The sequence below is a fragment of the Clarias gariepinus genome, chromosome 3 (assembly GCF_024256425.1).
Source record: "Clarias gariepinus isolate MV-2021 ecotype Netherlands chromosome 3, CGAR_prim_01v2, whole genome shotgun sequence".
NCBI lineage: Eukaryota > Metazoa > Chordata > Actinopteri > Siluriformes > Clariidae > Clarias > Clarias gariepinus.
Window position 1 is genome coordinate 45217358 of NC_071102.1, and position 19802 is coordinate 45237159.

Genomic DNA, 19802 nt, shown 5'->3' on the forward strand with positions numbered 1-19802 from the left:
AAGTACAAGTCACCCCGAATCCGACACACACCACCACAACACCCCTGAGAGCAAAACGCTAAAAACGGAAACATAATGGCCAGCTAAATGTTCTCTACCTACTTACTCATCCTGCGGTGGGTCTAATGCATGTTAAACTCTAATAGTCTAAAATGTTAGAATTTTAGATGAAAAATTTTAGGCTGAATAAAATGGTAGGAGAAATATAGCTTGTCAAAAATGTATGCTAGCTCTTCCAGTTACACGGTTATTTCCGGAACAGTACTGAGTAAGATTAGCTTAACAAGGCACTAACTGAAATACTCAGTGGGCACAAACTCGTGGAAACCACGTGGAAAAGACAGGTAAATTAGGCGTAAAAGGCAAGTCGAATTCCACGTGGATTTTACCACTTGGAAAAGAGGTGGATGTTAGCCCATGGAAAATACGTGTTGTGTTCAACGTAAATTCTGCAAAGTTCAAAATGTCTACAACATCCTGTGTAAAGCAGACACAAATCACATTAAAGTTGTAATAACTAATAATTTATTCATATTTTAAAACAAATATTACAAAATGCACATAAAAACTGGGTGTAGTGCATAATACTGAAATAAAAATGTGAATACTAAAAGACTAATTAAACAAACAAAACATCTAAGAGAAGATAGACAACTGTCTCAAACAGCAAAAGAAACAAAATTACAAAAACATTTACTTAACACGTAATAAATTACACTGCATCCAGCCTTTCTTTCTTCTTAGGTGCATTTCGTAACCGACTGGCAATGGAGCTGAGGGCAAAGGCTTCTGTAACATCATGCGCCTTTACTACACTGTCAAAAATGTTTAGTATAATTTAGATGCATGGACTGCGATTTATCAATACAATCATTGTGTTAATATAAAACAAAGACACGACCACAAGGCTCTGTTCAATTACTTACCAGTTATTAATTTGCACAGCGCTGTCGAATGATGTTTTATCCCCTCGTGATCCCTTCATGTTTAGTTGAAACATAAGTGAATTGGTAAGGAATCTAGAAGAAAAAAAAACTTATCTATTTATTTTCAAAGAAATAAATGGGTAGAGTAACCACATAAGTTACACTGAAAAGTTCCTTCTCCCATTCTTAGAAATTCAATGGAACATATTCTGCAAGTAAATGTTAGTGTTCACGGTCAGAACTCCTCAGTGCATATAATATATTATACATGGTGATGGTGTTGCATTTATGACAAATTATACCTGTTCATTAAATACTAGCCTGTTTTTATGATTTTTGACAAATTAACGTTTGCAATTGCCTGTTATGCTTCGAATCCTACGTCAGCTACATACATAGATTCACAATCAAGCTAACCGCGTCGGTTAGAACCTACACTAACTGCCACAGAACATACTAGAATATTACTGCTTACCTCAGTGCTCACCCTGTAACATCACACACAAATGTTCTCTGTATGAAACACGATTGCCACGGGTACTTTGTAACTTTAGCAGACCACAAATTTAAACAAATTTCGAAGTTTCTAATTTCTTTTTATTAGCTATAAATGTTTCGCGCTTCCACTGAAAAAAAACAGGATTCAGGAAAGGCTGTTCACTGCGCATGCTCAGTACCACTCGCTAGACTGCAAAGTCACTCTGCGCAGCGACGCCTATGTGTCGCCTCTGATAGCACATCGGTGTTCTAAACTACTTTTTAGTTTGCAAATCCAGTGTACGTTGTAGTCAGATGTGGCATTTAGGCGATCAGTAATACATTTTGAAAATGCCATTTTAGAACACATTTTGGCTCATGTGTTCACCTTTAGAACACATTGGACGCGTCACATGCGTCATTTTATTTTAGAGTGTGTTTAATGTTAATCAATGATTGTCACATTTATGTAAAAGCATACAAAATATGCATTCAAAATTAAATCCAGCAACCATCAATAGGTGGTACAAAATTATTTTCCACGTGATATCCACGTGGAAATGGGCGAAGAATAATGTAGATCTAAAACTCCATGTGGATTCCACATTAATTTAGAACAGGTTTTCCACTTGCCTAAAACCACGTGGAATCAACGTGGATATCAGGTGAAAATTGGTGGATCCACCACTTCACCAAATATCCACCAGAAATCCACGTGGATTACATGTGTTGTGCCCGCTGGGTATGGTCTGTCTTCGTGAAACAACGGTACATACCTCACACTCATTGTGCAATACACGAGCAAAACAGTTTATTATTAAATAAATGGAACAGAAACCAACATCCTTTAGAAATTATGAGATCTCGGAAAGGTCTTCCCGTGCGTATTATAAGCACTCTCAAAACAAATCCTATTTCATTGATCCCCTCTAAAGCCCTGCATTAGGGCTCTTATACACATTATAACGTTCGTGGTGCTGCTCTCCATACCGCCTCACGTAACAAAACCAATATGGAATGCTTCATGGATACAAAATCATGCATTTAAAATGCATCCAAGCTGGCTTTTCTGGTATCTCAGAGAATTATCTGGCACATACTTAAAATTCTGGATCCTCGTTTCTGAGCAAAAGAATGCAGTAACTTTCACAGTTTTTTTACAGCGAGAAAAGAAAAATAAAGTGTAACGTCAAACATTATTTATTCAGACACTGATATGTAGAGCAAACACTTGGAATGACTGAATAAACAGAAATACACAGAACTACACAGCAAAAGTAACTATATTCCAATCAATAAAAAGGTTATGATTATTAAACCTTTTTTCAACTTCAAAATGTTCAGTGTTATTTAACAAAGACAGATGTGTACATTTATTTTAAATAAGTAACAGACCTCATCTAATGAAAATGTTGCATTTACAAAGGCCGAAATGCTGAAATCTGCCTTGTGTCTTGATCATGAATGTAGTCTTATTATCCTGCTCAGATCGTCTTGCTGATTGTACAGTGATAATAAATAAAACATTGCAAAGAATAGAGCAGTCCATTATCTACAATCTCTATAAATGAGTTGAAATGTTACAACCAGCTGCAGGCTCTGCGCTGACCATAAAACTGTGCAAAGTAAGTCACACTGTGCTGACGAGAGGAGCTAGACTGAAATTTCCAGTAACATAATTCAAATTAAACTGAATACATTTAAATAAATAACATCAAAATAAGTTTTAAAATACTTAATCATTCTTCATCAAATAAAAGAACATTTCAGTATATTTCACTATAGTAACATTTTGTTATTTAAGACTTTATCATTCACAGTTCACTGGAGTTTAAAAAATCAAAATAATACCAAAGTGCAGACTTTCAGTATTAATGTAAGGGGTTAGACATCTAACTCTGGTAAATGATTCCTGCACTTTTTCTGTTGGTCCCTACCTTCCTAAGCAACCAAAAGTAAATTAACAGTTGGCTGCTCAACTGTTAGATGGCCAGGAGTGTTTTATTCGAACAAGTATTCTGTAAATTCTTTAAAAAAAAAAAAAAAAAGGAATGCATTGATTAAAACTAAAAGGCACAGAAGACAACTGTGGTGGACAACAAAATTATTTAGCTGTTGAAGAAAAACAAACAAATGTTTGGATGTTATATGGTTGTCGGCATGATCCATAAGCGAAAAAAAAAATTATTCTACACAGCACCCATAAATCCAATTCCAATAACCACATTAGGTTATTCCCGCATGGGATCTACCACTCTGTCGAATTTTGTGGCTCTTTCAGTGACTATCAGTCTCTCACATCGTTTTGATTTACTCTTCACCTATCAATCCATTGATGGATATGAGGCGTTCCTGCTGAAATGGTGTTTGGTTGTCGTCAAACATGTAACAGGGCATTAAGGCCAATCAAGTTCACTTTGGTCTCATCGGTCAGGACGTTGTTTCAGAACCTTTCTGCTTGGTTCAATTTTAAAAACCTCAGTCATTATTCCACATCTTTTTAGACAGAAGAGGTTTCTCCTGGGAACCCCCTCCAAACAAACTATACATGTTTAGTCTTTATTTAATTGTGCTGTCATGGACTGTCATGGATCATTTAACATGCTCAGTGGGGTTTAGGCTCTGAGATGTAGCCCTTTTTTCTATTTCTTTGAGCTTTGCACGATTTGACCTTGGGGTGAATGTGCTGGGACGACAACTGTCCTGAATGTCTTCTGTGAAAAATGACTCACTGTAGATCACTGAACTCCAATTTGTTTTGAAATTTTTTTACCCTTTTCAAACTCATCTGCAGCAACAATTGCTTCTCTATGACAATTGCTTATGTCACACATCTGACCGCTTTGCATGTAACATTATATGATGTTCATCTGAGGTTTTTACCCAACACAGAGAACCCTCTACAATCAGGTGATTTTTTTTTTATATTACATAATTAAAAGATAATTTTTTAATTTTTACGTTTTGAACATGACTGTAATTCCTGTGCTGTCTGCTAATGCACAGGCTTAGCTTCCTTCAGAAGGTTGAGCTGTAGCGTAAAGAACATTCCAGCAGGCATTTTAACAAACCATGCGCTTCGCTTCTTACCCATCACTCTGAAATAGGCTCAATCTGGGCTTATCAGGCCACATGACCTTTTTCCATCTCATCAAAGCCCAATCTTTACGCTTATTAAAATATGTATATACAGTACATTAGCAAACTGAAGCCTGTTTTCTAATGATTCTGGGTTTTTTTTTTCCATCACTATGGCTTACCACCTAAGGAAAACTGAAATTCAGTATCTCAAAAAAAAGTGGAGTAAAGAAAGATCTTTACAATACAAATTTACAAAAAAAATAAAAATAAAATAAATGTACTTTATAGAAAAGTTAAAATTTGGAAAAGCATGTTAATTTACAGACTTAATACTTTGTCAGGGGTCCTTTAGCATAAATTAGTGCATCAATGTGACATGGCAAGTTTTAAATCTAATTGGATGGACTAAACATTGCAAAAGGGCAATGACCTGAATCATATTTTAAACGTAACAGAATTAGTTTTTAGGGAAAAAAATAAAATGCAGTGTAAAAAGTGTGTTGGCTAAGTCACTCACTGGCTAAGTGAAACCAACTGAATCAACTAAGCATTTTACTGGAATTAGGAAATATCGTTAAATTTAAAATAAGTCTGTACATATTCATTATTTCTGATCGACTCCAGGATACTGTGGTGAAACACAATAAATAAATAAAACAATGGAAATGTTTTAGACCTCATTAAACTTTGTTGGTTATTGGAAATATTTCTTGTTAAAGCTGATTATCTATACTACTTGTTAATTAATATACAGTGCTCCTTGCCAACATAACATGCAGCAATGCGTACTAGGTCACAAATCTCTTATTGGTATATGTATGTTAATATGTATGTAAAGCTAATGCACAATGAGCTTGGGGTTTCTTTAAAAGACTAAGCTACAAAGCAGTGCACATGCCAGGAGGAACGTTAACAGACCGTCTGCTTGTTTTGCCATGTCACCGTTCCCAGAACGCCCTTTTTTGTTTTGGCTCTGTTCTTTTTGTGTTGTCGTTTGGGTCTTTGGTCTCTCCGTTGTGACTGGTCTCTCTGTTGGACATAAACACTAGTCATTAACTTAGCACAATATTAGATCATTCTATAACTCTTAAATAACTATCTGTATAAATATCACAACAATTAAAGTGTACTTGAATAAAAAAAAGTCCTTATTCACTCTATCACAGTGTGTGTGTGTGTGTGTGTGTGTGTATGTGTATGTGTGTGTGTATTTGTCGCATGACAAAAACCTTTTGCTATGGTAACAGTTGGTGCTTGATTTTAGGAATATCAACCATACACACCTGTAACAGTTAGTTCTACACTCTGGGTTTTAACGTTAGGGGAGGTGCAGGTGTACGTTCCTGCATCAGACTTCATCACGTTGCTTAGCATTATAGAAGAATTCCCATTCCCATTTTCAAATTTTATTCTGTCTTTATAGACAGGGTCCTGCTCATCGTAATCTGCTTTACCGGCAATAATGTCACACACCGTCCTGCCGGCACTGTCCCGCCAAAACACATCCAGTGACATTGGGGTGATTGAACACGGTAAGGTTACTGTTTGTCCAATGACACCTTCAACATGACCACTCTGCACCGACACTAAAAGGAAAAAAAAAAACATCTCAATAATAAAGACAAGTGTGAACATAATCATAAAAGAAAAATATATAGAGCTTCATGCACTTTTCCAGTAACTCTGCATTTACACTAGTCACCCATGTTGATTGCAGTTTGCAAAAAGTTTTTGCCATCACAATAAAAAGATAAGTTAAAATGTAAATGTTTTTAAATTTAACTAATTGAACAAAAATTACTTTATATAATTTGCATTTTGTTTACAAAATAGTAAAGCATGCTAAGATCAGTTCTGTGTAATTTATGTTAAACATTCACCTTTGTGTATCAGGAGCAGGAAGGTAAAACAGAAAATCCAACTGTAACTAAAATAACAGAAAGAGGAGGAACAGCAGAATAAATTCACAGCCTGATAACTGTATATGGGGTTTATAAACGAGTTTAATTCTTCAGTTCGGGAAGCTAAAGAAGGAGTGCTCAGCATTCAGAAATGTAGTCAATAAATAATGAGAAAATGTTATCAAACTTCTTTATGTCCTTAAAGCACACGGGGCCTGCAGGGAAATTTTCTATATGAGCAGAAAACAGTCACTGGGCAGGATAAGAGTACTGGTTAAGCATAAACATGAGCTTTTTAATTTCTCTAACCTCACACCTGCTTTATGTGAGACCTGTCAATCATCATCACAGCACATTCGGCAACATCCACTCCTAAACAATTACTACAAACTGCTTACATTTACTGGAGTAACCAGTATTAAGGGCCTTGCTCAAGATCCCTGGGACAGAAACAGGGACAAAAGGTGGTTGTGAAATTTGAACCTGGGGCCTTCAGAACCATAGTCCAATGCTTTAACCACTGAACTACCCCTGACTCAGAAATGCATTTCTTAAACAAAAAGGTACCGAACCAAGGCTGTGTGATGGAGGTTCAGTTTCAGCCATAAGCGATTCTTCTAGTGTCCCAGTACAAACAGTAAACTTTAATTTTATTTAACACTTTGAGTAAGTACTCTTATTTTACAGCAGACTTCATTAGACTGTCCAATCTGACCTGAGATTTTATTCTAGAACACTAAAAAATAAGAGATAAACTCAGGACTAAATTATAGCACAGATAATCTAAAGCTAAGCGTGGTCTAGCTAACTTATTTAAAACTTCTCCAGTTTACATTAAGATTTTACAGAACAAAAGATAAACTAACAGGCTAAGCGTTAAAGCGGTTCCCGTAGTTAAACTGCAGTAAAAGAACATCTGTACACGTTTTCCTGATGTTCGGATTACTATAGCTAGCTCCGGACATTAGCTAACTCAGTCACACCCTATTAGCCAGCGGCGAGTTAGCTTAACACTGCCCTAAACTGAATAAAGCCAATACATACCTCACACTCATTGCGTACAACATAAAAAACAGTTTCATAAGAACAAATAAATTTACAGAACAATAAATTTCCACAAAAAAACGAGGAACAAAAGTCCGTTAGTAATTACACTAACCGGAAAACTGAAGGAAGTTGTTTGCGCATGCGCTAAGTAGTCTGCTAATAAATTTGTTTATTTATTTTATTTATTTAGTTGGTTAGTTAGTTATTGCGATTGTTTTTGTTAGCCGTTAAGAAGTGAAAAACAGAAATAAATATATGTACGAGCTAAGTATAGGCAAAGCAGCAATTTATAATTTCCCAAGTACAAGCAGTAAAAACGCCAAAAACACGTAAGCAACTGGGAATTTCAATCGTGAATTCGTCATTCATGGAGACAGAGGTAGCTGCAGATCGGATTAATGGGCGTGTCGAAAGGTTGGGGCGTGCCGAAAGGTAGGGGGCGTGCCGAAAGCGCTTCATGATTGGTTGCACAAATTGCCTATTTAAAGGCTAATATTAAACTCTATTGTTCTTTCTAATGCGTTTAAATAATGCAGCCAACATAATCCTCTATTTTAAAATTCCATTCTTTTCCTGTAAAATATCGATATTACAAATATTCCTTTCTAAACATTCTAATGCGTTGCCACGGGTTAGTGACGTCATCCTCGCGCGTTTGAGTCATGGTCGTGGCTAAAAGGGTTTTATAGTTATACCTATAGTTATACCTATTGGATAATTTTTTCACGTCGAAAACTAATCCTTTCTGTAATACAAAAAGTTTTATTGTTGTATAGTGAGAGAAAAAAAAATGTTAGATTAATGTGCACATGCCCAATAGTGCTCGAGCTGTATTCCTTCTAGCCTTAACCATAATCAAAATCAAATTACAATTATTTAAAAGAATATATACTCAGCAAAAAAAGAAACGTCCCTTTTTCAGGACTGTGTATTTCAACAATAATGTTGTAAAAATCCAAATAACTTTACAGATCTTCATTGTAAAGGGTTTAAACAATGTTTTCCATTCATGTTCAATTAACCATAATCAATTAATTAACATGCACCTGTGGAATGTTCGTTAAGACCTTAACAGCTTGCAGAAAGTAGGCACTTAAGGTCACAGTTCTAAAAACGCAGGACACTAAAGAGACTAAAAACACCCAAAGAAAGATGCCCAGGGTCCCTGCTCATCTGCGTGAACGTGAAATAGTAGGCATGCTGCAGGGAGGCATGAGGACCGCCGATGTGGCTAGGGCGATAAATTGCCATGTCCGCACCGTGAGACGCCTAAGACAGCGCTACAGGGAGACAGGAAGGACAGCTGATCATCCTCGCAGTGAAAGACCACGTGTAACAACACCTGCACAGGATCGGTACATCCGAATATCACACCTGCTTGACAGATACAGGATGGCCACAACAACTGCCCGACTCACACCAGGAACACACAATCCCTCCATCAGTACTCAGACTGTCCGCAATAGGCAGTCCATGAGGAGGAGATGCACTGCAGTACTTCAAGCAGCTGGTGGCCACACCAGATACTGACTGGTACTTTTGATTTTGAGCCTCCCTTCATTCAGGGACACATTGGGAAACATTTTTAGTTTATGTCTTATGGTGTTGACTCTTTTAGTGTTTATACAAATATTTACACTTTAAGTTTACTGAAAGTAAAAACAGTTGAAAGTCAGAGGACGTTTCTTTTTTTGCTGAGTATATATCATTCCTGTTCTCGATCACGGACATCTTCGTCTACTTATCACAACCTTATCAACCGAAAATGCTATTTTATTCAAACGTCCTTGCTGGAGCGTGTGACGTGACGTCATGTGCAGGTGCGATGGATCGCGTACCAACCAATAGGTTGTCGGAGTGGTATGTTTATACTTCTCATTCAACCACAATCAAATTTGCTGTTTGTTTTTTGAATGACAAGCTGAAATAAAATAGGAGTAACGAGGCTATTTTTATGTATTTGTACATAAAAATAGGAGTAACGAGGCTATTTTTATGTATTTGTACTTCGTTACTTGACACCTCTAATTACATGAAAGCTGATTAGATTATTTTTAGCTTTAACCTTTAACTATTTCTACAAACCTTTTATCTGTCAATGACGAGTACTAATGCTAGTCTTAAATAAAATATTGAATACGCACTACATTTAAGCATTTGGCAGATGCACTTATTTAGTGCGACTTACATTTTATCTACTTTTTACATCTGAGCAGTTGAGGGTTACGGGCCTTGCTCAAAGGCCCAACAGTGAAACCTTCTGATCAGTAGTCCAATGCCTTCACAACATTCCAATGCAACATCACAACAATCAGTACATTCAGGTGGTCAGCTCACTTCATTCTATTGCCACATAACGTTGCTAAGTCTAGACCTGAGCAACTAAAGCAACCCCAGATCATAACACTGTCTCTAGAGGCTTGTACAGTGGGCACTATGCATGATGGGTGCATCGCTTAATGCGCGTCCCTTTCCTTCTGACGAGCATATTGCTCTGGAATAGGCTCAATCTGGACTCATCAGGTCACATGACCTTTTCCCATCGCTCCAAAGTCCAATCTTTCTGCTACCTAACAAACTGAAGCCTTTTTTCTGATTAGTCTTGCTAACAACTTTTTTTTTTTGTGGACACAGCTGTTTAGTCCCAATCCTTTAAGTTCTCATCACATTGTATGTTTATGGAAATGCTTTCACTATTAAACATAGCTCTATATTCTACTGAACATTTTTAACGATTTAAATTTACTTTTCTTTGTTGGGTTTGTTCAATTTGCGTCAATTGGTTTGGGATCTGGCGAGTTTGCAAGTCGGGTCAGTAGCCTCGTGCTATTTGCCTGATGGGCCCCATGTTTATAGTCAGATGTAAAAAGACAGGTGTGAAAATTAATTTTTATTAATTAACAAAATGGAAAGTAAATGAGCAGAAAAGAAATTTAAACCAACTCAGTATTTGGTGCAACCACTATTTGCATCTGCAAAACAGCATTAATTCACACAGACTTTTTTTTTTAAACATCTTGAATAATCAACCACAGATCTTCTGTGGTTGTAGGCTTCCTCAGATCCTTCTATCTCTTCATGTAATCCCAGACAGACTCAATGATGTTGAGATCAGGGCTCTGTGGGGACCAAACCATCATTTCCAGGACTCTTTGTTTTTCTCTACACTGTGTCTACAATGATAGTTCTTAATGATATTTGTAAATAAATTTTAATCATATGCCTTTCTGATGGTATTGCATGATATATAAGTAACTTATATAAGCAAACAACCTGCCCCCTGCTATTGCCAAATATTTCACATTTTGACTTATCAGTCCAGAGCACCTGCTGCCATTTTTCCTACGCCAGTTCTTATGTTTCATGCATAGTTGAGTTGCTTAGCCTTGTTTTCACATCAGAGATATGGCTTTTGGGACGCAATTTTTCCATGAAGTCCACTTCTGTCCAGACTTCTCTAGACAGTAGATGGGTGTACTTGGGACCCACTGTTTTTCACCAGTTCTTTGCCAAAGGCACTGCTTGACATTTTCCAATGTCAAAGGGAAGTTAGCATGGTGTGTCTTTCATCTGCTGCATTAAGTTTCCTTGACTGACCACTGCGTCTACAGTACATAACAATGCCCTTTTTTGTGCTTCTTTAAAGTAGCATAAACAACAGATTTTGTCTGCTTTGTCTGCCCAGTCTGCTTTGAGACAGTTGCCCAGGAGTGATCTTGCTGATATTACCTTGTATCTTGTTGCTCTGCTCAGTCATGCCATGTTGTAGGACCCTTGACATGAATCTGGCATCCACAACATCACCTTAGTAGCAAATTTTGACTGTTTTAAGCCCATTTACCAAGTCACCTAGGTTTAAGCCTCCTACACAGTTGTTTCGTTTTCAATTAATGACTGTATTTCAACCTATATATGAAATGTACACTGTAAAAATATCTGAAAAAAAACGGGGATTTTCCAACAGTAAGGCACTCTTATTCAAAAATACAATTGAATACTGTGAATGCAAACCCTTTTTAAAAAAAAAACCTTTTAATCGCAAAGTACTGTTTAATTCTACAGTAAAGAACAGTATTTTTTAAGTCTAGTCACATGTCCGATGCTGTTGCTGACGCTCACAACTCCTTAGAAGAGATTCCTGCAGGTTAAATCTAAACAAGATTATCAAATCTAGCCTCATCTTTTCACCTGGTGTACGTGAATGTTAAAGAATGAAGGAGGAAGAGTTATAGAACGCAACAATTTTGTGGTTTGTCACGACTATAAACTTATCGGTTGAAGCTGAACTGGTCTTATCTGACTATAAACTTATCGGTTGAAGCTGAACTGGTCAAGAAAACGGCATTCCCGCACTGTGTTTTCCTCCTTGGTTGAGGTAAATGCAATTTTATCATTTTCGTTGTTACACTGTACTAGCCTTTATTATATTATTTGCTAATAACGATCTAATAAAATCTATTTTTTGAGTATTAATTCAATTCAATTTTATTTATATAGCGCTTTTAACAATGGTCATTGTCTCAAAGCAGCTTCACTAAAAAGGAAAAGAATTCATAAAAATAATAATTAATGAAAAAAAAAAATATATATATATATAAAAAATAATAATAATAAATTGTGTATGTGTGAGAAAAATGTGTCTAGATAATAATGAGATGAATGAATGAAATGTCTCTGATGAACAAGCCAAGGGTGACGGCGACAGTGGCAAGGAAAAACTCCCTGAGTTGGCAATATGAAGAAACCTTGAAAGGAACCAGACTCAACAGGGAACCCATCCTCATTTGGGTGATAACAGATAGAGATAATATAACACCATGTGTGTTATGCAGCTGAAAGTACAATATAACAGAAATTCTTTAAATTAACATGAAGTCCAGTTCAGCAAAGGGATGAGTTTGTAGGTGCAGAGGGCAGATGGGGTCTGGATCACTGGGAGCACAGGAGCAGGATGTGTAGCTCCAACCATAATAAGCAGAATCCAGCTGGAGAAGGTCCTTCTCTGGATGCCTCAGGATCCTCGCAGGGTTGGCCTTTATCTACTGAAGCTGGTACAATCTCCAGATGCCTCGGGATGGGTAGAAAAGTACGGAACAGATGGAGAGAATTAGCGTAGTTGCCATTCAGGATAGATGTACTGGAGTATGAAGTTATGGGATGAGTTACGCGTATGCCAGATTAAAGAGATGCGTCTTGAGTCTACTTTTAAACTGGGAAACTGTGTCTGAGCCCCGAACACTGTCTGGAAGGCTTTTCCAAAGCTATGGAGCTAAATATGAAAAAGCCCTACCCCATTTTGTAGATTTTGAAATTCTGGGAATTACAAGAAGTCCAGAGTTTTGTGATCTTAAGGAGCGTGGTGGATTAAAGCGTATCAGAAAACTGGTTAGGTATGTGGGAGCTATGTATGTAAGTAATACTATTTGTAATTAATTCTAAACTGAACAGGTGGCCAGTGCAGGGTTGATAATATTGGGGTTATATGATCATATTTTCTGGATCTAGTGAGAACCCTGGCGGTATGTACTGAATTAGCAACGTAGTACCTACAGTACGTTTGCATTGCCAGTCAAAGTAAGCTTAGTTTATTTTTAGCTCAAAGAGGGCTTGTGTTAAACTAGCATGATTATTTTGCCGTTGATATTTGCTGACTGCAGGAGAAAATGTTCGTTTGCAATATTTGCAATAAAACCTGCAGCAATTCCTTTACGCATGTGAGGCACATGCGGATGCATAGTTTTTTGCCTAATGCAACGTTTAAGTGCGGTTTTCCTCAGTGCACAAGAGTTTTTTCAAAGTTTTCAGCGTTCAAGTGTCACACATATGGTCATAAATTTTGAAAAAATAAAACTAAACTGGATAAAACAGATGATTTAACGCGTCACGTTGACTTTTGCAGCTCAAAGTGTAAGGCTATCCGGCGTCTAATCTTACACCTAAAAAAACACATAACTAAAGGTAAGACTGTTACATGCCGTTTCAGAAGGTGTAACCAAAAATTTACAGTCAAGTCAACATTCACATTACATGTCTCAAGAAAGCATAAACACTGTTTTAATGAAAGTTTACTTGACTCAGTTGCAAATCCTGCCAGTACTAGTGATGGTAATAATACAAGTTGTGATATGCAAACTGACGATTTTAGTCCAGAAGAAATGGATGTGTGCCCAGAAAAGGAAGATGAAGGAGAATTTATAAGACATTTAGCCTTGTTTTATCTAAAACTTCAATCTAAATTGCTCCTTCCATCCTCTACTATTCAAACAATCATTGAACACTATCAGGAAGCTGACATAAACACTGTGATTGATACCATGAAAAGTGAGGATCTCCACAGGGCTTGTAATACTCATGCACTTAAAACTGACCATAAGAGAAAAACTTTTTTCAAAAATAACTTCAGTTATGTAGAGCCAGAATCCATTTGTCTTGGTAAAAATGAGTCGGGCAACGAATGTTTTGTGCAATATATTCCTGTAAGCACGATTGTGTCTCTTTTGTCCTCAGAGTCAGTGAGAGACCAGCTACAGCAAATACAAACTAGAGTCCAGCCTGATAATATTTTTCAGGATTTGTGGGATGGCATAAACATAAAACAGAACTTGCTACTCAAGCACACATCATCTTCAATCGGCATAATCCTTTATCAGGATGCCTTTGAAGTAGTAAACCCCCTAGGGTCAGGGAGGAAAAAGCACAAGATTTTAGCCATGTATCTGAAACTTGCAAATATTTTGCCACACAACAGATTGAGTCTTGATCAGATGCAACTTGTGCTGTTATGTCGAGAACAAGACTATAAGCATTTTGGACAGAATCTAGTGTTTGGCTCTCTGGTGAAAGATTTAAAGGATTTTAAGACAAATGGAGTAATATTGCCAGATGGCCAGCTTTTCAAAGGAACCATTTATGCAATTTTAGGTAAAAAACTTCACTTATTTTCAATTGAATCAACGCATAAATCATTTTAAATATCTAGGCAATGATGCTAACAACAAACCTTCTGAGGTTAACCCTGGGGCTGGAAAACTCTCCGGACATGCAGTTCAAAATTGGTGTTTCCTGCTAATGTTGCCAGTATTAATTGGTGATAAGATAAAATGTCCTAAAGATAGTGTGGCATGGCAACTTATCTTACAGCTAAGAGAAATTGTAGAGCTTGTTTGTGCACCAGCAATTTTCACAGGTCAGGTAGCCTATTTACGAGTTCTGATAGATAAATAATTTGCATACCAGAACACAGAGTTTTGGGGAACATCCACTTAAGCCTAAGCATAACTACCTACAGTAAGTCATTATTCAGAACTTATCACTCAGTTTGGGCCACTTATCCGTTTATGCACATTAAGGTTTGAAAGTAAGCATACTTAGCTTCATAACTTCAAAAACCTCTGCAGAACTCTTGCTGAAAGACATCAACTTTTACAATCTTTTCTAAGTGCTGGGACACTGTTCCCACCCTCTGTTGTAGTAGAGAAGGGAACTGAATTCATTGCTGGAGACTACAATGCCAAGATAATACGGTCAGTTGCTCATCTGAACTTTGATCCTCTTCATACACTTATTATTCATAGTGTGACTGTAAAAGGGACAACTTATAAGAGCAACATGTTTGTGGTAATAGGCCATAATGATGACGGACTTATAGTAGGACAAATTAAAAAGGCTGTGATTCATAAGAATTCAGCTGTGTATTTTATCACTGAGGTATATCAGGCTGTTCGTCAACCTTACAGTAACACTTATTGCACTATACCAGTGCAGGAGGCCTATTACTGTGTCAGTCAATCAGAGCTTCTTGATTATTACCCACTGCCTAAATATTTAGTTTGTGGCATGTCTTTGGTAACTCTTCACCACTCTGTCCCAAAATTTTAGATTCCTTTCCTACATGTCAATCCATAACGAGATAAAGGCTATTGTCCTCAGGGCTTTGCCCAGTCTGACTGTGGAGATTCGAGAACATGTCATCACTTCACTTGAACGGTCAGGTGTGGAATCAATAGAAGACCTCATATATGTACAACAGGAAGATCTCAAAGATTTCCTGCCTGTTATACAGCAAAGAAAACTTTTGAAGCCATTCGAACTTGGTAATTTTTTGTTTCTATTTGTAATAATAATAAAAACAACAATAAATTATCATTATTATTATTATTTGTTTTGCTGTGTATGTTTTATATATATATGTTTTTTTTATTGTCAAAGAGATGCTAACCATTGATTTTCTATCATTCAAATTTCATTGTTATATTGAAAGAAAAAAATTTACCTACATCTTGGTAGGAAATTGGATTTGCTTAAAAAAAATTGTATTTCAATTTTATGTGTTTCAGAAACTACACAAGTCACACTTGATCTCCAAAAATTGCCAGATGAGTCAACAGATACAAGTATGTCTTCACTCTCCAGTCCACAGCCCTGCACATCTTCAAGCTTAAGCTCAAGCTCTTCACGCGCATCAACACCTTGTACTTTAAGCAAGTAAAAAGCCAATCACCCAACATATCCAGTAAGTGGTATGAAAATTGAGATTCCTTGGGATAAAATGCCTGTGGAAGTCCAGTCAGCTATTGCCAACGGCAAGCGTCCTGCTCCTGACAAGCGGCGCCAGATGATACATATCCTAGCTGATGAAATCAGGAAATGTGAGAGTAACCCCACACGCAATGAAAGTCTCATCATCTGCCGCAACATTGTTAAGCATTTCCCCAACAGTTTTGCAGATTTGACACCAAGTGGTGTCATCATTGGTAGTACTTCATTGCTTTGTAAATTAAAAACAAGAATTGAGAACATGAACCGTTCAGGGACAATGAAGAGACTCCGAACTTCATAAGTGCCTGGAGAACTGCATCAGAGGCCAAGTGATTCTTATGGATGCACACAATATAACCCTGAACTGCCACCAGAAGAAACATATGAAACCCTGGAGCAGAAGAGGTAACAGTTAGAGATCATTTATAGACAAGAAGGAATTTACAGTGGTGAGAAAGGGGAAGTGATTAACCTTATGAAAACATTCTGTCTTCAGCGTAAACATATAAATCAGACTCCATCACCTTCCATCGAAGATATGAGAATCCAGTGGCCTTACCTTTTTACCCAAAGAGGTATCTTTAATCACTTCGAGTTACTAACTGACATTAACGTGTTATGGGCCTTGGACCTATCCATTAAAGAATGTGGACAGAGAATCAGGAAGTACCTGCAGACCAAATCAAAAAGCAAAGATGTGCAGTCTGGCGTCTCCCAGAATCTAATACAGCAGCTGATGGCCTACTTTGATGAAGGAATAGAGGGACTGATACTCCGTGCTGACGTATGTTTTGTTTACATTTAAATATACTTGCTATTACTGGGCTTGCTATTCTGTCATTTATAATTTGTATACAATTGCCTGTATTCTACAGATATCTGCCACGGCAGCAGATGTTAAGCGCACCCTGACCCTCCCCACCTCTCCACGACTGATACTGTTGTGTAAGTATTAGATAAGCAAGGTTCTCCCATCAGTCTACCTCATCAGTATTGTTTTAGCCATCCCAGGTCATGAAAAGTAATAATCTGCCAAAAATTTGTTACTTACCTTACAATGAATTTGTACTGATGACCATATTAGACACTGTTTTAACTACAATTTGTTGGCTTTATCAGTTGCCGGTGATGAAGCCACAATTGGAGGATGGATGATCACCATCAAAAATCATGTAATCTGTGAAGGTGTCGACCAAAGCTTCATCACAGGGCTAGCTGCTGTTTTTTCCACTTACTACGTCTTTAATCTACAGTACCAAGAGGAAGCTTCAAGGACCCTGGAGTTTGTACAAAGGTAAATATTCAAGGATTCAAGGATTCAAGAAGCTTTATTGTCATAGCAGCACACTTCCATGTTCTGGTACGAAATTAGGACCCAGGTCCCGTTTAAGCCCCAGAGATAGCATAGTAGTATAAATATGAGGGTGTAAATATGTACATACATGAATATAAATAAGAGCAGTCAGAGATATATTATGCAGGAAATTAGACATAACCTATACATAGTGTATTGCACATTTTTAGAGGCTGTATTGCACACATTGTATTTCCGGCTTATAGGGTTATATATATGTATTGCACCACAGAGTTATATATTACACTAAAAGTTTGATTGTGTTTAATGGGAGAGGACCTACAGAGCACGGCTAAAGTTCAGCAGTCTAATTGCTTCAGGGTAAAAGCTGTTTTTGAGCCTGGTGGTCTTGCACTGAAGGCTCCTCAGCCTTCTGCCCGAGGGAAGAGGTTGAAATAGAGCATGTGCAGGGTGGGTGGAGTCCTTAATAATGCAGAGGGCTCTTCCTCTGCATCTTGCAGTGTACAGTTCGGTGATAGAGGGGAGCCTGCAAATATTGTTAACAGATCGATTTCCCAGATCTGTTAAGAACTTGTTGTTTAATATAAATTGTGCAATGATTTAACAGGAAGCAGAGAACTGCCAATGACATAAATCATGCACCACCATAATGTAATGTTTGTTCTCACACTGTACATATTATGTTTGAAAAAATATATTATCTGTATTTAATACAAGTCTCTTTTATTTATGTAGTGCTTTATCAATACACTTTCAATTGTTACACAACTCACGTGTTTAATTAGTTCATGCACATATTGTGTTCACTTAATGTAAAATAATGAAGATATTAAATTACTTAAGATATAAAATTATTTACATTACAGTTGTGAAAAAATATGGCAGGTTCATTTGATTCCAAGCCTAATGTATGTTATTTCTACATTGCTTTTTAGGCACTTCATTGGTTTGAATCCTGAGAGAGGGACAAAGGCCAGCCAGGTGAAGGTGATCTCCAAAAAGACTGGAAAACTTGTCCATAAAAAGACAGCCACTGTAAATGTCCTTTGAGTGGGGCTTTGTTCAGTAATACGAAGTCAGTACAGCACATGTTCAACATCCTGTTTTGGATCTGAAGTCATTGCTATGGTCTGCCTAATGGTGTTTTGATGCAAAGTCAGTGTGGTGGTCTGCAATAGAGTGTTCATTTGAAGTCAGTGCAGTGTTCTGCATTTAAGTGTTCGTGCAAAGTCTGTGGAAGTGTTGTTTATGCAAAGTCAGTGCAGTGTTCTGCAGTTGAATGGTTATGTGAAATCTGAAGTGACAGCAATTTTTTGAAACAACATATTTGTTTAAATTCATAGGATTTCAGTATGCTGCTATTTTACATGTTGAGAACATGTATTTCGCATTGCGTCCATTATTTTAATGTCCACATATTTGTTAAGTGGAAACAATGTTAATGTATTTTATATGTTGGCTTTAATAAAAATCTTACGTTTTAAGGCTATCTTTTGTCCAAGCAATTTGTTTAAGAAATTAAGAAATTAAATTTTAATCATAAATAACATTAATATAACATAAATAGAAATAATTTTTATAATAAAACCTAATACATACTGAAGCAGTATAATGCTAACCAATATATTACAGTGTTATACTGTAAATCATATATTTTTACAGTTCAGTACTGTAATATATTTTACAGTAATAAACTGTCATTTCATATTACAGTACATGAACAGTAAAATTACAGATCAAAGCTGGAAAATCTAGCTGCCAGCTGTTTACTGTAAATTAACAGGATTTTTTTTTAACAGTGTATGACTATTAGCATGTACTGTAACTGATTGGTATAATTGGTTAATCCTACACCCCACTCCTAATATATACCTCATGTTAATCACTTGGATTAATCATTCATTCTAACAGCACTAATGTTTATTTTAGACGATCATTAAAGGGTAATTGTTACTAAGCCTGCCCTGAGTACACTAATTTTCTTTTATGTTGCCCTCATAGATTCCTGCAGCTAAGCTTGGATGTACATTTACATTCCAATAAAGGTTACTGATGACATGCCTCTGAAGTTTGACTCTAGCATTAATCTGAGGCAATTTTACTTCGCTGAGGTATGACCACTTATTAATGTCGTGCTGTTGTGGAATGTTTTCCGCTGAGACTGGGATGCTCTTTTGTGTGAACACTTTGGGGAGTTCAACAAAGGTGTTTTCTTCCAGACCACTAACTAAGTCAGTAAGCACATAACTTTCTACTTGTTTCCTCGCGTTCATGGTGCTTAACATAATGTCATTTTTTTTTACCTTGTACGTTTAACCGCCTTGCTAATGACTCTGTACAAAAAGTAGCAGAACTACCTGGGTCCATAAAGGCATACACTTCTACTGTCTTGATACTTTTCTTGGACTTTATTTTAACAGGTACAATGGAGAGAATACATCATCTCCAGCCCCAGTGTAAGCGCTTGTTTCATGACTCACTGTAACAGGCAAGGTAGCAACTGTTTCAGTCTCATCA

At 36.9% G+C, this 19802-nt stretch overlaps 2 protein-coding genes across 3 annotated transcripts; one reads left to right on the top strand and one right to left on the bottom strand.

The window, feature by feature from the left end:
* Positions 1 to 721: 721 nt before the first annotated feature.
* On the bottom strand, positions 722 to 7530 carry LOC128518778 (CD276 antigen homolog). 2 transcript variants are annotated; one of them, XR_008357769.1, is made up of 6 exons: positions 7430 to 7530; positions 6365 to 6411; positions 5768 to 6070; positions 1402 to 5513; positions 927 to 1019; positions 722 to 815 (listed from the first exon to the last, which is right to left on the bottom strand). XR_008357769.1 is itself a non-coding variant. In XM_053492044.1 (6 exons), the coding sequence occupies exons 1-5, from the start codon at positions 7465 to 7467 to the stop codon at positions 988 to 990; spliced, it is 531 nt and encodes a 176-aa protein (XP_053348019.1). In that variant the 5' UTR covers positions 7468 to 7530; the 3' UTR covers positions 722 to 815; positions 927 to 987. The 2 variants fall into 2 exon arrangements, 1 of the variants encoding a protein (XP_053348019.1); XM_053492044.1 differs by having other exon boundaries at positions 5403 to 5513.
* Positions 7531 to 15157: 7627 nt separating this feature from the next.
* LOC128518777 (uncharacterized) lies at positions 15158 to 18674 on the top strand. Its single transcript, XM_053492043.1, has 6 exons — positions 15158 to 15525; positions 15769 to 16375; positions 16467 to 16754; positions 16846 to 16915; positions 17090 to 17264; positions 18221 to 18674. The coding sequence occupies exons 3-6, from the start codon at positions 16509 to 16511 to the stop codon at positions 18333 to 18335; spliced, it is 606 nt and encodes a 201-aa protein (XP_053348018.1). The 5' UTR covers positions 15158 to 15525; positions 15769 to 16375; positions 16467 to 16508; the 3' UTR covers positions 18336 to 18674.
* Positions 18675 to 19802: the final 1128 nt, after the last annotated feature.